General features: G+C 35.6%; 1 protein-coding gene across 2 annotated transcripts in view; it reads left to right on the plus strand.

The window, feature by feature from the left end:
* The first annotated feature begins 524 nt into the window (after window positions 1-524).
* The window catches only part of Noc1 (Nucleolar complex protein 1), an 87,405-nt gene continuing 60,711 nt past the window's right edge, over window positions 525-27,218 (plus strand). The window contains exons 1-4 of one of the 2 annotated variants that reach the window (XM_081725963.1): window positions 525-697; window positions 12,675-12,834; window positions 20,341-20,449; window positions 23,517-23,699. In XM_081725963.1, the coding sequence (XP_081582089.1) occupies window positions 12,712-12,834; window positions 20,341-20,449; window positions 23,517-23,699 (415 nt within the window). In that variant the 5' untranslated portion in view covers window positions 525-697; window positions 12,675-12,711. The remainder of the gene's footprint in view (window positions 698-12,674; window positions 12,835-20,340; window positions 20,450-23,516; window positions 23,700-27,218) is intronic. The other variant, XM_081725962.1, reaches the window with a different exon arrangement.

The raw sequence follows: 27,218 nt of genomic DNA on the forward strand, positions 1-27,218 counted from the left end.
ACAATGATGATTGTATCTTCATGATTCTTTTTAGATAGCCAGTTGAGATTTTGATCAGAGTGGAGGCCCGAGGCTATAGCCCTCCCTAAGCCCCTCTTAATCCGGCCCTGGTGATAAGATTAATTTAACTATATTAAAAGAAGTGCGAACCACATTTGTTTTGTTTATTTTCTTTCTCCTTCCTTTTTTATTTTTTCTTCACTGATCTCGCAATAAAATACACAAATAAATACAGTCTATCCAACAATATGTACGAATTGTGCCACTTTGAACATACACTATTGCTTTTGAATTAGTTTAGTTGAGAAGAACAAAAGAAAGAAAGAAAAGGTTTAAGCATTTATATTTATCATTCAGTGCGAGAATTTCCCTGGATTTTCACGTTTTATCGAAAAAATCTCCTTTTCCCTTTTTGCTAAATTTACCTATGAAGTTTCCCTCAAACTTTGAACACTGTAACTATTTGTTGCCAGTACAAAGGTAAATTCATTCGATAGTATATCGAGGTATCGACTGAATTCGATATTAGAGAAGTATCGAATTAATCACAACACGTGTTACGTTGTTCGTATGTTTTTCGTGCTTCATAATTTGTAGATATACTGAGTATTGACTGTGCTATTGTAAAATCTACATTGCTAAATACCACTGTGTTTTGGTGAAGATGATTGAATAAGTATTATTAAGAAATTCAATAGTAAGTAATTTATAATATAGTATGAAGTTTTGTGTTAAAGTGCAAGGGTGATCAGATCGTGTATGCACATAATGTTGATACTTCTGTAGAAAATGTTCAACATTAATCTTGAGCTTATAGTTAATGAAAACTAAACATTTGATCATGCAGGTGTACTATTGGCGCACCATTCGAAATAATTGTTGCAAAATTATGTCTTTCTCTAATTTATTCCTTATTTTTCCTAAAGGATTTGCTCTGGGCGACATGAAGATATATGGCATAGTTAAAACTCAAGGTGTTCATCATAAGCAATTGTTGAAAAATTAAAATTCTTTTACAATTTGCGTATAAATATGCCGTCCGGGTGTATACATAAAAGCTACAGTGCAAAGAAACAACCTGGGTTAAGTGCTGTATAGCCGGACCAATTTTAGAAAATTTTGCCGGGTCAATTGCAGAATTTTTTTAAGTTTGTGAGGAAGAATGAGTAAAAGTCAGGTAAGGGGAGTAGTAAAATTTAAGAAAGTTGTTGATTTTTTTTATATAAGCGGCACTGTATGTGGATGGACTGTTTCGCGGAGAAATACACTTGTTATGGTCGAAATGGCTCGTATATAACAAGGATATGACATAGATTGTAAACTGTGCAGAAAAATTTGGGCTAGTCTAATTTGCCAATTTCATGTCAAGAACAGAACCAACAAACCCTGCGGGGCTTCTAACCGGCCGTTTATTCCGAAGCTGGTCGTCCGCGTAGTTTTTGGCTAAAAGCATAATAATTTGTTCCTTTGTGTACCGAAGTTTAATATTTAATGCAAATAGTATTGCCGAGCGAGCATTAGCGAGTGAAGGCGGATTAGAGCCCCGCAGTGCATGTTGTTTTCTGTCTTTATTAAGCTAAATGCGAAGAGGAACCTGTGTTCTAGAACATTGCTGCCATGTTGGTTATGTTACATTGACATATTGTTATAATGTTATATACGCTTGTTATATTGACAAGTATAACCTTCACGTTTCTTTACAGTTATTTGTTTACCGCATATTCTACTGTTTATTTTTTTACTTATTAAGCCATAACATTTACTTACTTCAATAGATTTCCCTGATTATCACCAGCCATGTTTACAAAACCAATGTTTATTGCATTTCCATAATCCTACCATGAAGTAACCTTGCGCCAAGTAGTTACCTCTCCTTGCCAAATAATTCCACAGTTAGAACCGTTTATATAAGAGAAGGGACATAACTTTAGCTCTCCTTACACATTATCAAGCTCACAAACAAGCAAATTCTTCATTTCTTCCCGGTAAATTTTCAAAACTTTGCTATAAACGGACGGCCAAATTTGGAACTTAACCCGTTCCTGCTCCTACTTATACTATTGATCCGTATAGTAAAACTGCATGCCTAATGTAACTTCATCTATTCCAACAAATTATAACCGAATGCAGTACATTCCGCTTTTTTTTTATTTTCAAATTGGACCGCCGGTACAGCACTAATACCCACAACCTATGCTAGATGGCCACTAAAAACCATGAGTGGCATCTAATCGAGTCAGCACAAGGCGCAGCTGGAGACCCGAGAGTAAGCAAGGGAGAAGGCGCGTTGGCGAAGATGGGTATATGCATAAGCGAAGATAGTGAACACTTGAGGGTTTGGGAATGGTATGAATTTATATAGCCCATGTAAAAGTTTCATACTAGTAGTGCTCCACCCTGCAGAAGTAGTTGTTGAGAAATAACAGTTCTTTTTACGATTTGCGTTTAAATACGGTTTCCGGATGTGTTTCATTGAAAGTAGTGCTGAACCATAAACCAATTTGTGCTAGGTGGCTAAAAGAGCACGATAGCTATGTAACTGAGTCAGAGGAAAGCGAAGCTGGTGGGCGTGCGCGATGGTGCGTCCGAAGGGAGGAAGCGCGTCAGCGATGGTAGGCATGCGCGCAGGAGAGGGTAGTGAAAAGAAGTTGTTTTGTCAATTACACGAGTTTCAGTAGCAGTTGTCATGATTTCATACTAGTAACAGTGTACTTGCAAACAGAAAATGCATGTTCTGTACAGGGTGCCTAAATATGCCACAGATGGGAAATAACATCTAGTAGAGCTATCTTTCATATGCGCTTGCTTATTTTATCCGTCGTAGAGTACCTTGGAACGATTTTACAGTAGTAACCCTACACTTGTAAACCTAAAATACAGATGTATTACTTTTATCTGACCTCAAGTCCTGCAGAACTTTAAAATGGGTATCGAACATGTGGTTTGTTCTTATGGATGAAAATAATTGAAAACAATAGGTAGTCTTTCATTCAAATGAAGAACACTTGGGTGGGAATTACGTAGTTCTTAATTTTCAGGAAAGAAAGAATCGAAGTTTTTGGAAATGTTATTCCGTATTGAAGAGTATTATAAAACGTTAATACAGAAAATAATTTTAGTAGTTCTTTAGGATTTCTACCTAACTAAGGGATTGCGGTGGCTCAGTGGTAGAGCGTTCACCTCTGGTGCATGAGGCCCCTAGTGTGTGTGGCCACACTTATCGTGTGACACATCTTTATTGTGGAGATCGTTCTAAGAGAGAACATCCACTGACAGGTGGTGGTGTGACGAGGGAATACATTAATATTAAAATATTATCAGGAGATAATTAAGTTTCAAGTATGTAAATTCCCTACAGAAGTCAAAGGGTGACTTCCTTCGGGAGCCGCCACTACCACACCTAATATTTCGGTAGAGCATAAAAAAACAAAATAATTTTAATAATATCTCAGGGTTTTATAGGTCACCTTCAGCTATGGTCACTGATGCTACTTGTAAAGGGGTGTACTTAAATTCAACAATTTTAAAAGAAAGAAAAAAAAAAACTTAAATTTAGATGAACAGGTAGCAGCCTTTTAATTTCCCCTTTACACTCATAACTGAGGTATTTTGGTTCTATGGCGCGATGCCTTCCTGAGCCCCAACCAGGAAGGTTGTCAGAATACTTGAGTTAAGTGATGGAATCATTCCTTAATTCTCCATCCTGTAAGAAAACACATCTGAAATTAGCACTTTGGTACTTACCAAGCAGGAAAAAGGAAACCCTCTGGCTAATAGTAGGTGTTACGATTTATTTTCTGAGTAATGATGTAGGTTATTCCACATTAACACTGAATAAACTCATTTTCACAAGACACTAGAACTTCAAATATTGGAATGGTGCACCACTGAACACACAAATAAAATTAGATATTTCCACACTTCATAATAATGATATTAGAACTCGGTGATCTGATAAAACAAGATATATATATGATTAGATAAATAAACGAAAAACTTCACGAATAACACTATTTATACATTGTAGAAAATGAATTCTATCTCCTCATTGCGGTCTCTTACAGTCTTTCTATATGAGGACAGGTAAAAGAAACAAATTACACCAAATTATATAGCGACGCACAGTTTCATTTTTATAAGACGATAAGGTTCCACTTCCGCTGAGAGTCTCTGCACTCAAAAGGGATGTTGGACAGTTTATGTGCCGATTTAACACACTGGATCCTAACAATTCATGTTGAAGTTTTGTCCATGGTTAAGCCAAACAGATCCTGGTGGTACTCAACAGGTTGACGACCTTAGTGCTACAAGTAGGCACTGGAGTGCTAGACAGCACAAAATAAATATTATCTTATTCTGTCTCCTTAAGAAAGTTCTGGAGAGCTCTGCCCATAGGCTCGGACAGACAACTAGATCTTTCGAGACATGTTTGTAAAAATTACGTATCTCCACTTATGAAGAACAAAATGTAAGTGCAATGCACTGTGTAAATGTCAACTTAAATCCGTTGCACTGTGATTTCTAAGTTATATGTGGCCATTATAGCCTACAGTATCTGAAGAAAGCCAAACGATGAAACTTTCACTTCAATATCCGGTGTGTGGGAGCACTGATAACGTTTATAACTGTTTTAAAGTTTGATATAAATACTCATGATGATAATCGTTGTAGAATAATAACTACTTGCGTACTATAAATGAACACACACCCGAATCACGGTATAAAACTTCTGTTCTATACAAGTCAACGGAAGTCCCCGTAGCTCGGCGTGCTAACGGTTCCGGGTTCTCAATCACAACTCCCTCTCTGTTTGTCTCTTTTTCCAAGCATAGTTCTGTTTCTTGCCGAAAAGAAAGAGACTCGCTCTTCTCGGAATTGTTGTTGGAATTTTTTGTAGCCGCAGGCTATATCCTGAGTGGTCTGTGCAGACACAAGGGCCAGGACCGGCAAAACTGCACAGATATTCACAACACACACTTGATAGGTGCTGCCCTCACTGCAACTTGCGGCAGCTATGAAAGTTTTTGGACAAAACAGTTGTCCATGGCAGAACATAAGTAAACAAATACATATTTTGTTAATATTCACTATTTACAACATAGAAAAACATTATCAAACATACATAAAGATATGAAAGGTAAAACAGAATATAGATACAAATATATTTACTGATGACACTCAATAATTATCGAATAGGGATTCATTTTTCCATGGCATACCCATACTCTTCTGCTACTTCCGTCTGCTTTTTCCCCAAGAAGGAGAGAGAAGGAAATATGTTGTTGCTAACAAATTTTGAAAACAAACCAAAGATCTAAATGTCTTTGACGAATGGAATCACGTTTTAAAAATCAAAATAGGAATTATAACGCACTTTCCAAGAACTTGTGAGCGTAATACGATAGTATTAGTAAAATATATATGAAAATAGTCAAAATAAAATACACAATTTCAAACAGGCAATGCATCTCGGGAAAAGTAGAAAAAGGTCCGCTCGCTGACTACCAACCGTCGTTTCCTACTAACGCTCAGCTCCAGAGAGGTGAGACATTCTTTCGAAAGGTGTGAAAAGCACACGTATAGAAATTCAAAATCCAGCATATCGATGCTAAAATTTTTATGATTTTTGAACAAAGAGAACAGAGCGTTGTGTGCTCAATGTTTCCACCTAGGGTTTCTATACAGAGGAAGTTTCCTGCATACTTCCTATACCATATTCACTCCCAGTTCATTGTTACCCTAGACATTTCTTCTTACTTATAGTCGCAAACATTTGTATGCAGACTTTCAGGACAGAACCCTGTCGCCAGGAAAAAAAAATTCGCTGTACTTGCTCTCTCTGTATCAAGAAATCCAAGTCTGTGTTATACGAAGTAACTGATGTTATATATTTTCTTCCTATTCTTGTATGCAGAATATTCAAATACGATCATACATGTAGCTATTTACATACTACTTCCCGGTGATGAGATGCATGTGATATATATATATATATATAATCACACTAATAAACCTACGATAAATCCACAAATTAAAGAATAAAATACATATCAAAAGAATATTAATACTACCGTATTTCGCTCTGTGTTCAACATTAAACAATATGTAAAGTAAAGCTAATTATAAAGCAGTTAATTTATTCACAAAATTAACATATTGATATGAAAATGTGCACTCGTCTGCATTTTGATATGCATATGAAGCAGAGAAAACTCGGCTTCACACACTAGTCCGATCCCAGTTCGTGCCAAGTGGCTTTTTGGTGAACACATCTTATGCATGGGTTTTCTTGAATAGTGAAATGGCAATGAAAATGTACCAATAGGTTTCTGAGTATAAGGATGAAATTTTCCTAATAGGTCTGAACTTAGATTTTGGCTGAGAAATCGCAAGTTACGTTGTGCCTTAAGCAAGTATCTTTATGTTATTAACATTGTGGCTATTTGCTTTTGCAAAATATATAAAGATTTCAAATATTTTAAATAAGTTGATGACTAAGAGCTTTTAAGCCTGTTTGTAAGTTTTGATAGTTAATTTACTCTTATTTTCTGTAAAATATACAAATCTATAACAGTCACTCGTACCGTCTGGCGTTTTTATTCATAACTTTCGTATAAATTGAGATAAAAGTATTTGAAAATAACACTTTAAATTACTAAATCAGCCTTATGTCATTATTGTCTCTATTGTCTCAAAGTCAGTGCAATATAAATATTAGAAGCTAGGAGACTTTGCCATAATTTCCCCAGTTTTGTCAGTTGGGAGTTTCTCTTACAGGGGTTTGAAATTTTTCTTTTGAATCCATGCAAATAAAATAGATTTATATGATTTTCGTCAATATATATTAATTTGAGATATAAGCAGTTAAAACTTATGTTTATTTTAACCTGCCATAATTTCTCCACGTCGTGCTATACTATCATTATGGACTCACCTATTTGGATTTTTTAATCCAGGAGGCACGGTTGCTTAGTGCTAGAGGACTTACCTCTGGTGCTTGGTGTCCCTGGTTCGATCGCCGAACAAGTAAGTTTATGGTGGACAATATCTTGTCCCTGGGGGTATTCCCTTTTCCTCCCACATTCTCACTCCACCAGTTCTATAAATTATCATTCACTTGCCTTAATCATCGTCTTCCTTAGCCTAAAAACATAATCAAGGGACGTTAAACTCAAAGATTTCATTTCTTTAATCCAGAATAAACTTCCCAATATTTCGGTTACATACTTAAGTGAACTTTAACTTGGATTGGTGACTCGTAATACTTGCTGTATAGCGCGTCATAGATCGTTTGATTGACTTTGAGCTATGATTTGATTTCAGTTTAGCATACGTTTAAGTAACGAGGCTACTTCAGACAGACCTACAGCTTAACGTGGAATCCGAACCACATTAGTTCCCGCCGGGAAGCGCCTACGCAATCCAGATAACTACGAGGGAGCTCTACAGTGAGTTACGAATAAAACTGATTCCTAATCTCTTTAAACTTTCTTAATCCATTAAGACCTTTTCATTTTCATTTGGTATGCTTGAACAAGATTTGTTTCGTAACCCATTATCCAGAGAGAAAACCGTGCGAGCACTAACCAGGCAAGGCAAGCTATTAGCATGAAGCAATTTAACTTAGGATTTGAAAACATAAGCACCCACTGGGAATCAACCCCGGACCTCTTGCAAAAATTTGGGAAGACAATCACATAGCCATGATAGACTATATTGCTTCTCAGGACGTTGTAATTTCAGTAACTGTATGGCATTATACAACAATTGATTGATTTTGCGAACAAAAGAATTGTGTTACATCAAAATGAAAACCGTATATTTATAGTAATTTAAGGTTTAAGTTCATTTGAATTTCGTTTTTCTGCGTAGCTATGTATCTTCCACTGTTTATTTTATTGTTTTTGTAAGATAAAAGTGAAACAATATCCCACCTGATAAAGGATCATATACAATCTGCCTTCACAACGAAAGTAGGATTTTTCATTACAATAATAAGAAATATCTTCATGTACCAAACCCTTGAAATGTATTATTATTATTAATGTTCATGTTGGGACTAATGTACCAGACTGTAGTATATCGGCTTGACCTAACAATACAAATTTTATTTAGTGGTTTTAATGCTGAGGACATATATTTAAACATAAGAATTTTTTAAACGTAAATGCAATGGTGGTAGTGGTTCTACGATGAATGTTCAGAAACAACAATGCCACGTGACTTGCGATCTTATTAAATATACCCATATATTTAACTAACTATGGCATCTTGATATCTTTTAATTTTTTGTAAGTTTCAATAACACTGTTGAGAACATTAATCACACTGGTATACGATGTAAGTGGGTTTTCCGTTTGCAGAAAAAAATCGTTCTTTATTGATTTTAGCTGTTTATATGTATGTGCGTGTATTGAAATGCTTTGAGGTAGAGTCAGTTACGGTCCGTGTGGGTTTCCCTCTTCACCAATTTTATTACAAAATCTAAATATAAAATGTCTTTGAATTACAAAGATAAATCTATTAATGTCTTTCCTTTTAGGCGAAGTAGAAAAGTGTTTTTGCGCGGTGCCCCTTTACTCAAAGCAGTCTCCAAAGCAGCTGCATGGTTTTGGTGAGTCTTCCAGGAAAACCCCCTCAGTCCAAAGCGACCTCGGGTTAAGGTAAAGGTGTACCCCTTGTCCAAAGCGATCTCGGAGCAGGTGTTGGTTATTCGATCAACTGTCAAACTGATAGCTGGTCCTCTTCAAACTGCGCTTTTGTAGAAGGCCTCTTGGTGACTCATTCCTCCTCGGGCTCCGTCGTCTTGGTTTCGTGTCTTATTGTAATTTCTCGTCTTCTTTATTGTTTATAAACAATAACATGTGTTGTATTAACATGTGCCTTAGCTGAAGGTGGGGATCATTACAGTATACAGTACAAATTCTTGTTTTAAATAGCAATTTGCGTGTGTGTGTAAAAAGTTACCTAAGCTCAAATTTGAATTTTTGATGATTCGTAACTGGGAACTAAAAGTTTGCGTAGGAAAATATTTTATGTCCTTACTGAGAAAGTAAAGATTTACCACCAGGGTTTGAAAAAAGCCGAGTTTTTTTTAAAAGGCCCATCTCACCTGGGCCCATCTAGGCTTTTTCGGGTTTAATTGTTTTTTCCAGGGTTTGAAAAAACCCGTTTTTTTTTGGAAAAGCCCAACCCACCTGGACCCATATGGGTTTTTTCGGGTTTAATTGGGTTTTATCGAAATATTTCAATGTCTTTGGGGTAAAAGTGTTAACATGTGATTTATATTTCAAAGTTATCATTATCACAACTTGCAACAATTTTCTATTCTCTGCTGTTTTGAAAAAATGGCCGCCATTTTGAAATTTTACGTTGATATGCTGCCAAAATCTATACAGGAAATTGTGGTCTCGTGCTTGTACTCTGAAAATTTACACTTAAAAGACCGGAAGTGCTTCCCTGTAGTATGTGTGGTAGAAGCAGACGAACGAACAAATGCAGATTGAATCATCCCCGAAACCTCAGTGACGTTTGCCAAATATGAACACCAAATATATTAATTTAACAGCGTAAAATAAATGGTTTTTATTGTTGAAGTTCACTTTCGATACCTTGTGCGTTCAATTACAGGAATTTCCCGAGCACTTGTTGCAAGAGGGGTCTTTCCGGAAAATTAATTTAAAACCATTAAGAAAGATATAATTCATATTTTATAAAATAAATGTTTCAAAATGTCTTAAATGAAATTAAATATTTTCCAGCATAAAATAAATAGTTTTATTGTTGAAGTATTCAGTTCCGATGCTTTGTGCGTTCAATTGGGGGAATTTCCCGCGCACTTCTGTCAGGACGTGTTTTTTTTTTTTTTTCTCCTCCTCGAAAGTGCAGCTTCCTTTACTGTACATCGAAACTTCCACTAGTGCGAAAGTTCGAATTCAGCACTTGAAATAGTAAGGGGCACGTAGTTTTCGGAACTCTTGAGCATCGGGCTTCTTAAATTTGACGAATGTTTACGCTTTTGTTGGTGTTGATTCTACAGAATGCTTATTTGAAGAGTACCTACAAATAACTGCACTAAACTATTGTTGCTGGAAAACTAAATTTTACTGAAGAATACTTGTGTTACCATCAAAGGTAAGAAATAATACTAATAGTTTTACTAATGTACTACATGTTTACTGGTAGTACCGGCATCTATGGCTTTAAACGCGTCAAACGTATGAGGGACAAAGTCCCTCGGCGTCGCCGAGTTGGCGAGCACACTATTCACGGAAAGTATTTTCTAAAATATAAAAATGCATTTTTTTCTTCAAATAGGCTATAAGCATAATCCATATCATATATTAATTTGTTACTTAATTATCTCAAGCTAAGCTAAGGTTTTTTTTATTCATTCAGTGCATTCAGAACTTTATAAAGGTCTTATGTTGAATGTTGTATACCTTAACATGAAAGCATTCAATTCGCCCAAGGCAAGTCCAAAATCTGATAAAAATCTCTATCAATGTGATCACCTTGGTTGTATCAATAATATATTAACTAAAAACTCCAAAACCCAGGTGGGTTTTTTCAGGTGGGCCCAACCCTGATCTATAGCTACGTAGATTTATTTTCGACGCACGCATAATTTCAACATATTTTATCCATTCTCGCTAATTTCGATTTTATCGAAGTTTCCTATCCTGCATCATGAAAATATTGTCGTGTTCCTATTTTACAAGTTAATAAGTATTATAAATATACGAGAAACAAAGATAGTTAACTTTTGATCCTTAGTTTTTTTTTTTTTTTTCATCAGTTTAAAATTGCACTGTTAATAATTATGCATGCTAATGGGTATACGTAATCAAATGATTTTTACAGAATCAATTGAGAAATTCATTTTGAAGAAGTAGTTTGAGCAATGTTGGCAACATTAATTATTTTCCACTTTTTAAATAGCCTTAATTCTTTGTGGTGACTAAAGCATTTAAAATTAAGTTAAATAATTCTGTAGGACGCATACTGAATATATGATAATGCAATGTGAAAGGCTTTTTTTACCTCACTTCAGAATTTAAAGAATGCCTTAAAAGTTAAAAGTCACTAGAGGCTCTGAAGGCGGGGGCTAATTTTGAAAGGGAGGTGTACGAAACCAGTTGGTTCGTAATTGCCGCTGTGACTTCCCTCGTGAAGAACTCTGGAGCTGCTATTGATACAGACTAATACCTTGATTTGTTAACAGTGAATTTTGAAGCACAATAGTAGTTCGTAATAAAATAAATTTTGTTTTCTCATTGAGCATACTTAATATTTTCCTGAATTAGGTAAATGTTTTTATATGTATATATATAAGATATCATACGTGAACTTTCCTCAGGCCATGATGCAGAAATATTTACATCTCAAATATTCAATGATTTACTCTCATTTTCTGAGGCGATTTGTTTTTTTAAGGCACGTATAGGAAGATTTATAACGAATAAACTTTACAACTATACGGAAGAAACATATTTCAAAAATAAATAAATGAACAATTTGATGTGACTGTTATTCTCTAAGAAACGACTTATGTTAATTGGTCGTTCCTCTTGTAGAGGAAGAATAATCTTTCATAATATAACATTTTGAAATATCTGTATCAGACATTTTGATATAGCCATGAATAATACTCGTCCATTTTTTGTCCAAATTACCGAGATTTTTAACACACAAAGGGCGAAAATGTGAAATACTGGACCCGACTCAAACCCGTGATCTTCGGCATATCCGAAGATGCGTTAACCACTATGCCACCCAGTCCGCTTCCCAGAACAGCCACTCACTCTCTCACTCCTGAAGTCGGTGCTCTCCACTCAGACCACGTAGGTTGTACCACAGACCCCTGCTGTGCTTGGACAATCCAGTGTCAATATATTGAGAACACAGGTATGATTCTAGAGAATTCACACCAACATAGGATCTGGTGTATAAAAATAAGTTAAAATCGGTTGTTTCCCCCTTTCATTAATATATACTGAAATTTTTATTTAAATCAGATTTTATGACTAATAATGAGTTAAAAAAACGTAGGTAGGTCTCTCTCTGGAGGCCATTTTTCATAACTTTAGTGACGTGTATGTGATGGTTCTCTATAAGAAAAAATAGTATTTAAAAGTGTCATTGTAAGAATCGGAAAATTATCTCTCTAAACGGACGTGGTTCGGATTCCACGTTAATCAGTAGGTCCACGTCTCATATAGCCTCGCTGCTGAACGGGACGTTAAACACAACAACAACAACAACTGTAATTGATGCTTACATTAACATTCCCTCCCTAAAAGTTTAAATACTTTTTTAGAACTATTATGGCACTTCTTCCAACTGGAATAGGGAAAACTACTTTGCAGAACAAGTGAATAAATTAAGTTTGTTTGTTAATTTTGACAGCCTTATCAAATTCTACAATGCTATGAATATTTTTCGTATTTCTGCTGTATAGTTTATACTTTACAAACCTTCCTATTTTCACAGTAAGGAAGTTGTAAATTCCAGCTGTAAAGAATTTTGGGTCGTGGCTAGTGAGAATATTCTTTATATGTATTATTTATAGATGTTTTGATACTTTTTGTAATACATCGTAGTGTGTGTAGTAATTTTGAATGTTTTTAACTGTAAATTATTACAATGCTTTATTTTATCATTTGTAATTTCAGAATTAGTGCCTAATCGAAAGATAGCGAAGTTATCAGAATGTCGGGAGATGAGGCTGATTCTCATAAACAAGGAAGGAATGACTTCAGGGATCGAGCGAATGTTCGATTTGAATCCAAAGGTCTGCTTATAGACGACAGTGTAAAGTGGTATGAAAATAAGGTTAGTTCTGATACTGAAATGAAATATCAATCTTCTAAGACATTGTTAATTTAAGGAAGTATGTAAGTAAGTATACCATTGGGTCTTGTTTGGAAATTACTGGAATGCTATGTTCGAAGTTATCCTCTTTGTGAACTAATAAAGTAGAGATAGAATGTTCCGCTTCTAAAGAAACTTTACGAAAGAACTATGCTTGAGAATCATAATTGAGTCATTTCACTTACACGTTTATCAATTCTGTGCTCTAATTCGATTCGGACACTGAACTGACTGACGATCAGATTTGGAAGTTACATTACGCTGCTCTATTTTACTATTTGATATCTTCAGTGGAAAGAAACAAAACCAGTAGGTTGCAGGTATTTGAAGATACAAGTAGATCAAATGTAAAAAGAATCATATATTTTATTTGGAAATTAACCAAATGTATTGTCCGAATCGTCATATAACTTTAGTTTAACCACAAATTATTAATAAACCATATACAAAGAGGGAAAAACTACCAACTAGACTGGAGCGAGATTTGAATCCGGGTCTACGGCTTACTCTGCCGTTGAGTTAACAACTACGCTACCCGGTCCACTCTCTAAATAGCCATACATTCTACCACTCTTGAAGTCAGTGCAGATAGTTACAGGCATTAATGAACAAATGCATTAATTTGTTTATTCATAAATGTGTAATGGTATGTATAAATACGTTAATGAAACTATTCAGATGTAATTTACAGTAACTTGTTGCTGTTGCGAGTTAACGAACGTACGTTTTTGTCATTCAGCTCTCGCCTGAGATATACGAAAGCAAATTAATAAGTTAGCTACGACGTATTAGAGAATTCTCAGTGGTATCATGGTACTTATATCAACAAGTTTTTGTAAAGAATTCTTGGAAATGAGGATAGAAGTTTAATATATTGTGATACAAAGAACATTAGTTGTTTTCATTTGTGGTATTATTCTATATATTACAATAAGATGCTGTTGAAATAAAATCTTGAACTTATAGTATTTATATCCTGATGTCCAAAAAAGACAAATGTTAAATGCAACCCAGGAGTTGCTGGATTTATTTATGTATACTGGCTTCCATAACTTTAAACCCATCATGTATGGGGGATGACGTTCGTCGGCAAGCGCACTATCGAGAAATTTGGAAAACGAAGGAAGCAACCTGGAACCTGTATGTTAGATATCATCCCGATATTTGCCTGGTGTAAATGAGGAAAATCCAGGGAAAAAAAAAAACTCAGGGTGGCTGGCCTGGAAAAGTTGCTACACCTTATGGACCGAATGTCCCTACCTGATATCAAACCCTGAGTCTCTCGCACGAAAGGCGAGAGCGTTAGCGGGGCCATAATGAGAGGAAACAACTCTAACAAATCTCTCTCAAAGGACGACGTTCACCACAAACACAGTCCTTGTGGTTACGTGAGAACTCCTCTTGCATCACAGGGCCGCGGTGGCTCTTTGGTAGAGCGTTTGTTTACCTCTGGTGCTTGGGATCCCGGGTTCGATCCCAGCCCCCGCCAAATGGGCTTTGTGGTGGACAAACACAATGTGCGTGGGTTTCCTCGGGGTTCTCCCGTTTCCTCCCACTTTCTTCATTCCATCATTTAATTCATTTCTCATCATCACCGTCTCATTTAGCCTAGCCGGCATAACCGTGGGACGTAAAACTTATACTTCATTTTCCTCTTGCATCACTATGTTCCCAATTAGATGTTCTTGTTTACTACTGAAGGGTCGTTGCCAAGCATAAGTCTATTTCTTCTTTGTATATTAAGTCACATTCTTGTGTATGGATATTAGAATTGAGTAGAATAATGTTCATTGTTATTAAACAACATGTGTTGCAATAGACAGCCAATTATATTGTAAGGATCCCACCTTCAGCGCAAGCACGTGTTACCACAACATGTACTACTATTTACAAACAGTACAAGCAAACGAGAAACTACAACCAGGAAGACACGAAACCAAGACATGGAGCCCGAGGAGGAGCGAGCCACCAGGAGACCACCTATAAAAGCACAGCCTGAGGAGGAACTAGTTATCAATTTGACCACTGATCAAATAACCAACACCCGCTCCTGAGGTCGCTTTGGATTAGGGAGTTCACCTTTACCTGAACCCGAGGTTGCCTTGGACTAGGGAATCCCAACTACAATCAAACTTCGCGAAGCAGCTTTGGGCTGAGGAGGTTTCCCGCAAGACTCACCTAAAACCCTGCAGGTGCTCTGGAGGCTGCTTTGAGTAAAAGGGGCAACGTGCAAAACACCTTTCCCCTTCATGTTGGTCGCTTAGAAGGACAGACTTAATTAAATTGTTCTTTGTAAATTCAAAGATATTTGTAATTAGATTTTATAATAAAATTGGTGTAGGGAAAACTTTTATTGACTCTTCCTCAAATACATTACAATATACAAAAAATCAGATTGTTTGTTGCAATTTACACTTCTTTTCAAATTCATTAAGGAGCCGTCCACTTACTATGTAATGCTATATTTGGCCAGTTTTTACCTCGTCTCTCCCCCTTGTCACACTTCGTAACGCTAGGCCAAACCCCTCCCCCCTTTGTTACGTAACACTTTTTCATTTTTGTTTCTTTACAAATTTTGTTTATTTTGGGGGTTATTACAATAAAAAACTATTTTTAGTGGTAGGACTTTTTATTTCAATGTACTTGTATTCTGAGTATGTATGTAGTGTTTTTCCACAAACAAATCAAAGTATTAGAAAATGGTAGAGCCGTAATAATATTTTAACCCTATAAGGTTGTTTAACTAACCAGTCCTAATTCTTGAAAACTGCATACTGTCATTTTCCCAAGAAAATTGCACCCATCCTTTTAGGTCACCGATGATGGCAAGGGGGGCATACTGCCGGAAGGTGCATATGAAACAGGATCTAAACAACTGACATTGATCTGTCTTTCAAGGATCCAGGATGCTTTGTGCATTTGAAGTTCACTAGTGCCGGCGATACAAATTTCCCTTCCTCGTCGACCACATATTCGAGGTGACTGCACACGTGAAGGAGCAGGGGCATTTCGTTTGTGAACAAGCTTTTGAACATCTTTTTTTGACTTTGGACTTCAAAACCCCTTATCAAATTCTTCTTGTCCCAAATCAATGCGAGAATACGAATAAACTCGATTTCTTCAGAAATATTCAAATCCAAAAATTAAAAAAAAAAAAGTATGAAATGAATATCCGACGAATTAGGTTCTTAATATATTATTTTGGTCTGCAAATCATGGATCTTTTCGTTGTGGAAAATATTATTTCACGAGAAAGTTTCTTCTGTTTCACATGCGAATCCCCTTAGAAGAAAAGAGTGGGTAATGATTCAAATCAAAAGTTTTAAATAATAATCTTGGAAACACTGATACGTGTGGGGACGTGAGAGCATTTCAAGCAGTGGTTACGATCACTTACAACTAACTCCAGAAAAGCGTATGCCGTAAATGCAATGCTGCAATAGCCACAAAATAGAGTTTTATTGTTTTGTGATACACGCAGGGTTCGTCACCAGTCATGCTGGTGTCTAATGCCTCTTCGAATCCCTTCTGATTCAATTTATATAGGTTATAGTTTTCGATTTTACAAAACAACAGAAATATTTATCAATAAATATAAAAATGAAAGTGACTATCGTTTATAACTTAATAACTCTTGAACCACCCGACCGATCTCGACCAAATTTTCTACATAGATGAGTCTTGACCTCGGATGGTTTTTATCATTTCGCTTAAGGAAAAAATGAAATCTTTTTGAGTTTTACATCCCACGGATATGCCGGCTAGGCTAAAGACGGTGATGATGAGAAATGAATGAAATGGTGGAATGAAGAAAGTGGGAGAACCCCGAGAAAGCCCACGCACACGTTGTTTGTCCACCACAAGCTTCACTTGGCGGGTGCTGGGATTGAACCCCCTCCCCTCCTTTGCCGCGTTACGTAATATGTAGACGACCCCTAATACTATAATAGAATTATTTGAAAGAAATGTTTTACAATGCTTTCCGAAAACGTCATTACACATGAGTTGCGTTTGTTCTCGTAATATTTTAGTAGGTGAACGCTCTACCACTGAGCCACTGTGGCCCCCGTGGGGAAGGAAGAGATAATTATATAAAAATGATCAAAAATGACCGATATTTGTATCGAATCCATAGTTTTCGGGGTCGCTGAGATGAACAGTGACACTTCAGACGCCGTTTAAATCCAAATTCAGCCCCCGTTAGCACTCCTAAAAGCGGGATGGTGACGTAAAAATAATGAAATGTCCAAAATGTATTCTCCATGTGCGAAAAACGGGTATTCTGCTAGTTTATTTATAAAAAAAGAAAGATCTGAATAAAATCATTTGCTTCAAAGATTGCATATAAATCTAAGAATAAAATTTAAAAAAAGTTACGTAACGAAGACGTAAATCCTTCCTCCCCCTTTGTCCCTTCGCAACGCAAGGTCGAACCCCCTCCCCTCCTTTGCCGCGTTACGTAATATGTAGACGACCCCTAATACTATAAATAGAATTATTTAAAAGAAATGTTTTACAATGCTTTTCGAAAACGTCATTACACATGAGTTGGTTTGTTCTCGTAATATTTTCTATAGTTTCATGCTAGTATTTTATAGCTTCTTTGAGTTATATTTAGCCTGATATGTGGGGTATTTAAATTATTTTTTGGTCTTGTATTATAGTAGGAAACATTATTGTGAAAACCAGTACTATTTTGATCTTCTCTAACGAAGAAATTGTCATGATTCTTAAAGAATGGTCTGCACGATACAGTATCTGGTAAACATTTTATTGCTTTTATAGCTTTCTTCCTGCCATTTAAAGACAGTTTGAGCACCCTCCACCATAATAATATAATTTTTCAACCAACATATCGTGTGACACATTATCGAAAGCTTTCGTCAGATCCAAGTGTTGCACACCTATAAAAATTACTTTCAAAGTTGTCTAGTAAATGAGATTCTATATTTTCCATAGTCTTAGTCGTGGAAAACCCCGATCTGAACTCAGATTGCGAAGTGTAGAGTAGTTAATTAATTTCAAGGTCATTTGATAATTGATTTTTAATATATTGCTCAAAAGCTTTGGATGTAATTGGCACTAACGATATGGAAGGATAATTATTAGATTTACTTTTATCCTTTTCTTTTGTGTAGGTACTGTGACTGTCAATCTTAGGACAGTCATGGAAGACTCTTTACAAGCATCCAATTACATAGATAAACTAAAGGTTGAACTGTAACATCATTTTTCTTTTTTTGTAATAAATAGTTAGAAAAAACAACTTAAAAATCATCATTGTTTGAAGCTTTTAGTTTACTAACGATTGATATTTATTGCAGTCAATGAATGCTTTTTCGCTAGCATCACAAAATCCAATAATCTGATTGTTTGTAACTTGGCACTGCATTAACAATTTGTATCTATCCTCATGATGATTGGTATCTCTACGAATAAATGATTCCATTGTTCCAATAACCTTGCAGGTAAATTATAATCCCAATGTACATTGCATAATTACAATTCTTGCAACAACATTTTGAAGGTGGAGTAATCAATCCCAAGGGATCGAAAATTGACGCAAGATACTTGTAACTTCGCACTTTGAGATTCTTATATTTTTTGAATTATGTATTTAGCGGTGCCTTACTACAAGTCAACAACCAATCTGATGATGGATGCAATTCCAACCCCGAAGTCGTAATTCCATCATTCTGATTGAATTGAAATGGAATTTCCATCTCTCATTTCTGGTAAGACAGATTCTAGTAATTTAGGATGACCTGAACTCAATTTCCATAGAAGAAGTTCTACCCTCGTCAACAAGCTAACTAACTCTGATTGTAACACAAGTGCACTTTCGACATCATGACTTCCAGGTACCAAATCATCAATATAGAAATCAGGTAGGATTTTCTTTAAATGTAGCTGGATAGCACTCGCCTCTTCTTCTGCCAGTAATTGTAAACATTGCTACATATGGTGCAGGCTTTGTCTCAGAAGTAGGTGTCTTCAGTTCAAAAGTTTTAATCGGTCTGATTGAGTTCTCCCATAGAATTCGTGGAAAGCTTGTATCACTGAAAACTTTTGCTTTTTTTTTTCTTCCTTTCTTTCTTACATTGGCGTTGAACATCTTTGTATTGATCTAGGAATTACATGCTTTAATATCCACTAATTATAGTCTTTCTGTACCTCTAATGCTTACTTCTATCATATCTCGACACTTACAAGACAAGTTTCATAGTCGAGAGAGGATCCAAAAGAGACCGGATTGAAAGCGCGCGGTCGTTCAAGGCGTAGTAGAGAGCTGGCTCACAAGATAGGTCTAGTAGAGACCTTCCCAAATCAGTTGCCGAAGCGGCGTCTGCATAGGAGGTTAACGTTTGATCGTAGTGTTGTTTTTTTCTCGATAATTCTTGTTTGACGCTTTCGAAATCGTCATGGCAGATTTAAAGGAACAAACAGTGTGTCTGAAATTTTGCTTTCTGCTTAAAAAATCGGCAACGGGAGCTTACCATATGCTTCAGCAGGCTTTCAAAAAAGATGGTATGAGTCTCACACACGTTTTCGATTTGTTTGGACGCTTTAAACGTAGTGATATGAGTGTTGGAGATCATGCTCGCTTTGGTCTCCCGTCATCATTGCTAAACGAAGAAAACCGTGAAAAAATCCACCACTGTTAACCACAACTTCTATTTGAAAGTTTTAATGTCTTTGCGAGAGGATGTGCGGAGTAAATGCCCGGAAGTTTTGCGCTCAGGTGACTGGTTCCTTCACTATGACAACTCCCGCGCACATGGCCTTGTCTGTGGATTGCTATTTGGCTCGAGAATGAAAAAAAAAAAAATCTAAAATGTATGCGTTTTGATGATATGGAGGTTGTAAAAGGAGCTTCGCAGAGGGCACTGGACGATATCGAACATGAAGATTTCCAATGGTGCTTCAGACAGTGGGAAAGAAGTCTGAAGAAAAGCATCGCAATAATGGAGAGTACTTTGAAGGAGATTAAAAGAATTTTAAAAAAGAACTTTTTTTTTTAGAACAAAAGTCTGGTTTCTTCCCCCGTACCCCTTGTAAGTATATGCACAATGTAATAGTAATATATTCCTTCTGTTTCTTCACTTCTTCCATACAAGCACTTTCAGGTTTCATGCATTTCCTCTTCTACACAGAATTTTGGGAATACGCGTCCTTCCTGTCTTGCGCCCGTGACCAAGGGTTATGCTTGTGGTGAATATCGTCGTTACGTAAAGCTTTGTTAGGGTCCTCGTTTCCTCTCACCATTGTATTAAAGCAGGTTTTTTTTTTTTTTTTTGTTTGTTTGTTTATTTGCATTTGCATCTTGTAGTTGTTAGGTTATAACTGGGAAGTTGAGATAAATATTTCATTTAATAACATGTTATTATTGTTACTTGATTTGATTATTTTGTTTGTGTTTTTGACTTCCAAAAAATGCTGATTGAATTTTATTTCTCTTGTTATTAGTGTCCCAAGTGGCCAGAGGAATTCCCTACACCTTCGGAAGCATTGGTTCAGAAATTAAAAACTGAGGCAGAGAAATTACTGGAGAATGAAATCATTATGTACGAACGCAGTAAGTGTAATTTGATATGGTTAATCTTGTGAGATGAGAAACTTTTGTATTATTATAAACAGTTTGCTTTGGAAAGGAGAATGCCATTATTTCGTTTTACTTCTGACTAAATTTTTAATAAACACTAGAAGCATTAATATTTTAGCTTAAGGAGAAAGAATATAGCTTAAAAAGCTGGAAACAGTTTAGTTTCTTCGGTTTTTTTTTTTTTTTTTTTTTTTAATAAAGGAGTATGAACATTTATATTGTACGTATTTAGTGATTTATGTTATTAGTTTTGCTTAGGCGAGTTAGGCTTTTTGGGTGATGCATGACTTATTGTCCGCAACCAAAGATTATATACAGAAGTAGTATTTACATAATGCGTTTGTTAAAATTTGACTTCGTAAGTTTTCTTTTAATTTTACCTTTCTGCTGCTCTCGAAAGGAACGGAAGTTTACTGATTCTAAATTTTTAAGATCCTTCCAAAAACAGTTTTTAACATTTTGTTCATGTACCACAAATGAAGGTTGTGGTAATGGTACTTCAGTATTTATCTACTTGGGCTTCGCTGTAATTTCATGGCTAGAAATTTGAATTTGGTTGGTTGAGTTGCGGTCTAGCGTCCCATTCAGCAGCGAGGGTATATGGGACTTGAACCTACAGCTTAATGTGGGATTGAGTCACGTGAGCTTCCGCCGGGTATCGAACCCGGGTCTACTGCGCCAAAGATTTGCTAATCATGTAACCGCGAAGAAACTCAACTGTATCTTTGGTGCGCATAATCGGAGGCTTGAACACTTTGAGAGTATAATGCTTTGGATTCTACTGTAATAGCCCTCTCGTGTACTCTTGTCTAGTCGCTAGTGCGTCTTCGAAACACGTGGTCCGAGGTTCGATTCTCGGCGGGACAACAGTAAAAATTGAATGAATTACTCCAAGCCAATTAATGGGGCCGCGGTGGCTCAGTGGTAGAGCGTTCACCTCTGGTGCATGGGGTTCCGGGTTCAAACCCTGCTCCCGTCAAGTGAACTTTGTGGTGGACAAACACCGTGTGCGTGGGTTTTCTCGGGGTACTCCCGTTTCCTCCCACTTTCTTCATTCCACCATTTCATTCATTTCTCATCTTCACCGTCTCCTTTAGCCTAACCGGCATAACCGTGGGACGTAAAACTCAAAAATTTAATTTTTTTCCAAGCCAATTAACCAAATACAGTATAAAATATAATATTAATCAATTGTCAGCCGACAGTTTAATCTGTGGTTTCTGTTCTATAATTTTAGGAAATGTAGCGTTTCTATTATTATTATTATTATTATTATTATTATTATTATTATTATTATTATTATTATTATAGGTCGTTGATAATAGTAATCACACAATGTAATCGCCATTACAACTTGTTGTAAGTCGCGTCGAAGTAAGTCGACAACTAAATGTATTTTATGCAAGTAACCAAGATCCTGTACTTTTGTTTAGCATTTACGTTACTTCAATATCCAGTATTATGTCATCAAATACAACGGAAGATAATAAACAGTAGAGAAAGTGCCCTGTAACGTAAGTTTGACTTCTTTATCTTCATGCCTGATAGTTGCACGAGAAAAAAAAAAAAAGTTGATCTACTCATACAAATCCCTAACGAGAATTTCAAGATAATTGCCGTGGAAAACCAGTCATTTTTGCTATTCGAAACCACCAGGCAGCTTGTTCTTGTTCATTTTCGCCAATTCTGTTGCGTGAGATAAGAATCGCTAACGAATTGACAGTATTGTCATGTTTATATGGTAAACTGTCAGTCATAAGTAGAACGGCCAGACTTCATCTTATGTAGATAATTTTAGTAACAGCAATAAATGAATACTTGCTCTCCTTTTCTTAACATCGGCTAACCTTGGTGTACGTCTATTATTTAATAATTTTGAAATTTTCAATATGACCTTTCATCTTCCTCAGCAGTGTTTTTATAAAATATCGGCTGCAAGTTCTATTCAAATCTTATGGCGGGGCCGCGGTGGCTCAGTGGTAGAGCGTTCACCTCTGGTGCTTGGGGTCGCGGGTTCAATCCCAGCTCCCGCCAAGTGAACTTTGTGGTGGACAAACACCGTGTGCGTGGGTTTCCTCGGGGTTCTTCCGTTTCCTCCCACTTTCTTCATTCCACCATTTCATTCATTATTTCATCATCACCGTCTCCTTTAGTCTAAGCGGCATAATCGTGGGACGTAAAACTCAAAGATTTCATTTCATTTCATTTCAAATCTTATGGCATCAGTCGTGGTAGTATAGAATTGTCAAACAAAATACTTTCTTCTAGACATAAGAAAAAAATTCTTTGCTATTATGAGTAACAAAAGTTCAGTCTTAATTACCTTAACTTTCATAGAACTTTTTTTTGGTAAAGCACTCAAAACTTCGCATATATACTATACGGTTACAATTTTTGAAGCTATAAACACTACTAATTTTCTGCTTATGCACTCAATAAATTTCGTACTTATTTGGTTTGTTCTAAGTATCCACAAACTATTACTCCGTTATAACCTTCTCGCACTTATAATTGATTGACATTTATCCACGTTTTTCACAGTGCACTAATTGGAATTTCTCCAAAAATAATTTACCCGCACATTTGCCTATGACTCTTTTACTGATAAACGAACGTGCAAAATTGTTTTAAAAACAATGAACTATTGATACATCTTTGACTTCTAGGTTACATTTTTAGTAAGTTGTTTCAGATTAAATTTTTAGTAAACTGTGTGCCGAAATTGTAGTTATGCGCTGGAATAAAGTTGTGTTTTAAATAAATCTATATTGTGTCATTCATGGTGTAGACTTTCATATTCGTCGTTCCATATGTCAGTTGATAATTTGTTTAATCTCTTGTCCAAATTGACTTAGTCAAAATTCAAACCAGAATTCTTCGATTTTACATTAAAGATTCATAAATGGTTCTTTAATGAGTTCTGTGTAGTAGTACTTCGTCACCATTAATTTTTTAGGTTAATCCAAATCTGTAGTTACGCATCAGTTTAGTTTCTGAATTTGCCATATTGGTTATGTTTAACTGATTGTGTTGTTCATAGGGAGAGTTAAAGACTCAGAATATAAGTGGATGAAGGCTATTACAACTGGAGGAACAGTTGGAGACAAAACAGCAGCATTTACTGTCCTTATCCAAAATTCACCAGCTCACAATCTCAATGCTTTGAGGAAATTAATAAGCTTGACAAAAGGAGGAAAGATGAGGGATTGCGTATCACTAATAAGTAAGTAGGTGAAACTGTTACTTTGTATGTTAACAATTTCTATCGAATATGGTAATTCTAAAGTAACTATAAATAATTACTGATTGCGAGCGGTGATGATATTTAGAAAAAAATTAAGCAAAAGGCTAATACTAACCGCAAGTAAACAAGCCACTTCTCTAGGAGGTACTTTCGGATAACATTATCTCAATCTTTAGCCTAAAAATGGTTAAAAACGATCTAAAATATGCGGAGCATAAATCTTCTTGTTGGACATAAACAGATCTTAATGGTAAGTTAAACACACGTATGTAACTGTTGTAGTATCTTGCCTTACTATAATCACTCAACTTTCAAAAATTTTTTCTCTTTGCTAATTTTATTTGATGTTATTTTATGTATTATTGTCTTCATTTCTTCCATTTTTTAAAGTTTTAATAATATAATTTTTAATTTTTAATTATATTTTTTCTTAAGCTGTAAAGTGATTATTACTTTCTAATTCTTTTTCCCCATGTTTTGTAATTTTTTCCTTAATTTTTTATTCCTTCCAATATTTTCATCTTTTTCCTCCAAACCCGGTATACCTGCTCTGTGTTACGCCTTTGGTATATAGATAATATAAAGTCGTATCGGATAGTACGTTCAGTGTTGTATGTTTAAATGAGTATTTTGTCTCATAAATCAAAAAGCTTAATATCTAACAAAAAATATAGAAACTATTTGAACAAAAAATATAGAAACAACATTTTTACTCTCATAGTATTACGTTCTAAATCACATGTAATCACTTCTTCTTCGTTAACGTTATCTATGTCATCGTCTGCTTGTATATCTTCGTTGCACATGTGTAGAAAAGTAATCCCGTTTACACTATTGAAATCCCCCCCCCCCTTTGCAGTAACCAAGTGGGAGGGCGCTACTAGTTTAAAGGCACAGCACTCTGCGGATAAAATCCACCCTGTTGGTACATATATTGGCGTTGCTGACTATTACCGCTGTCCCCCCCAGAATAGGAAACTTTCTTATTTTATATATATAAATAAAACCCATCCCAAAGTTTGGAGCCCTTAAAAATAGCAATATGACAACCCACCGCTCCCCCCAGAAGTCGGTCTTGGATCCGCCCCGGTGTCCCGGCACCATTTTTGTGATGTTTACTCCATAGGATGGTAATCCAAGTAAAGCAAACATTACAGTAGATAGTCATTAATGGAATTTTTCTTCCGAGCGTTAACGACGAAACAAATTATCACAAAAGCAATAGCTTCTTTCACCGCTAATTACACGTGGGCGAAAATTCAAGTAACAACATTAAGCTTACAAATAGGACAAGACTTCAGCATCATTTAACCTGAAAATTAATTAAACACTCCAAGAATTCTATCAATATATTGCACCATGCATGTCAAGGTGAAGAACATAAGGCAGCACTTCGTAGGCACAAATAATGTCAATGATATTTTTATTTTCAAAGTTATTTTTATTTAAGGTTTCTAAGGAGGAGAGAAACCACCAGAAATAAGGATGTTGACCGGAGGGCGAAATACGAAATTACGATTTTCACAGAAGTGATTGTAACTGTTTTGTTCATATTTCGTACAGTAAAATAATATTTCATCAACAACCGGAGAACGTAGTTCAGGGATCGGAACGATTTTTTTTTTTTTTCAGCTAAAAGTTTTGGGGGAAACCGGCCAATGTACTGGAAAATGTCAGTGATTAGAGAAAAAATAACAATGACGATGACGAATAGGAGACGACATAATATTAGGTAAATGTTGTCAGTGTATGTTTGAGATTAGTTGGATTTCTGTCTCCTAGGAAGGAGGTTGCCTTCTGTGTTTATCTTATCATTCTTGCTCAGTATAGGTGAATTTGCAACAGGTTATCACTTGTTGGTGATTCGGTTTTTAACATTGCTTTTTGTTAGCATTTTGTATGTATCTTTTGATACCCGTTCCTTGAACTTTCTCTAATCTATAAAACCACACAATTCATTTCAAAAGCACGGTTATACTTCAAAAAGCACTACAATATAAAATTTGGACTGCACTTTGAAGGAACTTGCATTTACCACCTTCTTTCAGGTTTACTTCTCATGATTCAACTCAGTCATATAAAATTTACTGATATAAAATTTCAGAAGTTCTACTGATTCATGTTTTATGTGCAGAATTATTAGAAGCCCTTGGAACTATTGCAGGCAGGGTGTCTAAAAGTACTGTTGTTAATGAAATGAAGTTCTTTCATCACCAGGTTGTTCGAATCTGTTAATTTACTGTCTTCACCACAAGTTGTTATTTCAAAGCAAACAAAATATGAACCGTTTAAGTTACCACAAGTGAATGTTATATAATTCTTCAAGAATTTACAAGCACATTATGTTTCAGATGGTAAACATTTGGTGCAAAATACAGTGACTCATTCTATTCACATTAAACGAGCAATTCTCAGACAAGAAAATCACAAAATAGCTTCAGATACATCAGAACTACAGCAAAAGCGCTGTCTGTGGACATTCCAAGTGATCAACTGGTTGACGAGTGGAAATGTCTGCAACTTAAAGACGAAGCTGCTGGAAGTGAAATCACTTCTTCACATATTGACAATTACTGGGCTTCTTTCATGGAACTGAAAAGGAAAGATGGTTCACCAAAGTTTCCTCTGGCGAGTAAAGTAATAAAGAGCTGAACTCTGCCTGTCTCATTGCAATGCTGACATTGAAAGAAGATTCTCTGTATCAAAAAATACTCTTACAGAGGAATAATAATAATAATAATAATAATAATAATAATAATAATAATAATAATAATAATAAACTAATGTCTTTTAGAACTTTAAACTGTATTCTGGTGGTGAAAGATGTTTTGAAGTTCTATAACTAAAGCCCGGAATTAATGGCGAAATAAAAGCCCAAAAATGTTTGGCAAAATTGCAAAATAAACACCCGAAAATGACAGGTAAAATGGCAAAATAAACAAGCAATCACGAACTTTGGGGAAAAGATAGATACTAAAATATGTAAAAAAATAAATACTAGTAGGCTAGTAGGCTATAATTCATTTACTAATCGAATAAAATATTTCATTTTGTACTTGACACTTAAAAGGAAGTTTGCGCAACCCGTGAAGAGAAGACATCTAACAATTCATTCGCCATTCTTCAGTAGTAACAATGAAACAATAACTTAAAAACACTATCACATTTTATTCACACGTAGTTACATTAGCACAAACATTCAAATCACAAGAAATACTAAAGTGAAGTTATTTTACATTACACTAGCAGTTTATTTTCACTTACGAAAGGTTTTCATATTTTTGTTCTCTGAAATTATTAACATCTTTTTAAGATTTTCAAAGGAAAGACTTTGTCTCTTGTCAGAAAGAATTCGCTTTAGATGTGAAAATGATCTTTCCACATCTACAGATGTGACGAGCATACTTGAAACATGTAATTTGGGAAGGATCCTTGTCACTGTCAACAGTTGTATCAGCATCACCTTCCTTAACACTAGCGATGTCTTTCAATTTTCCC

This window comes from Thermobia domestica, chromosome 9 (assembly GCF_964235325.1).
Source record: "Thermobia domestica chromosome 9, izTheDome1.hap1.1, whole genome shotgun sequence".
Lineage (NCBI taxonomy): Eukaryota > Metazoa > Arthropoda > Insecta > Zygentoma > Lepismatidae > Thermobia > Thermobia domestica.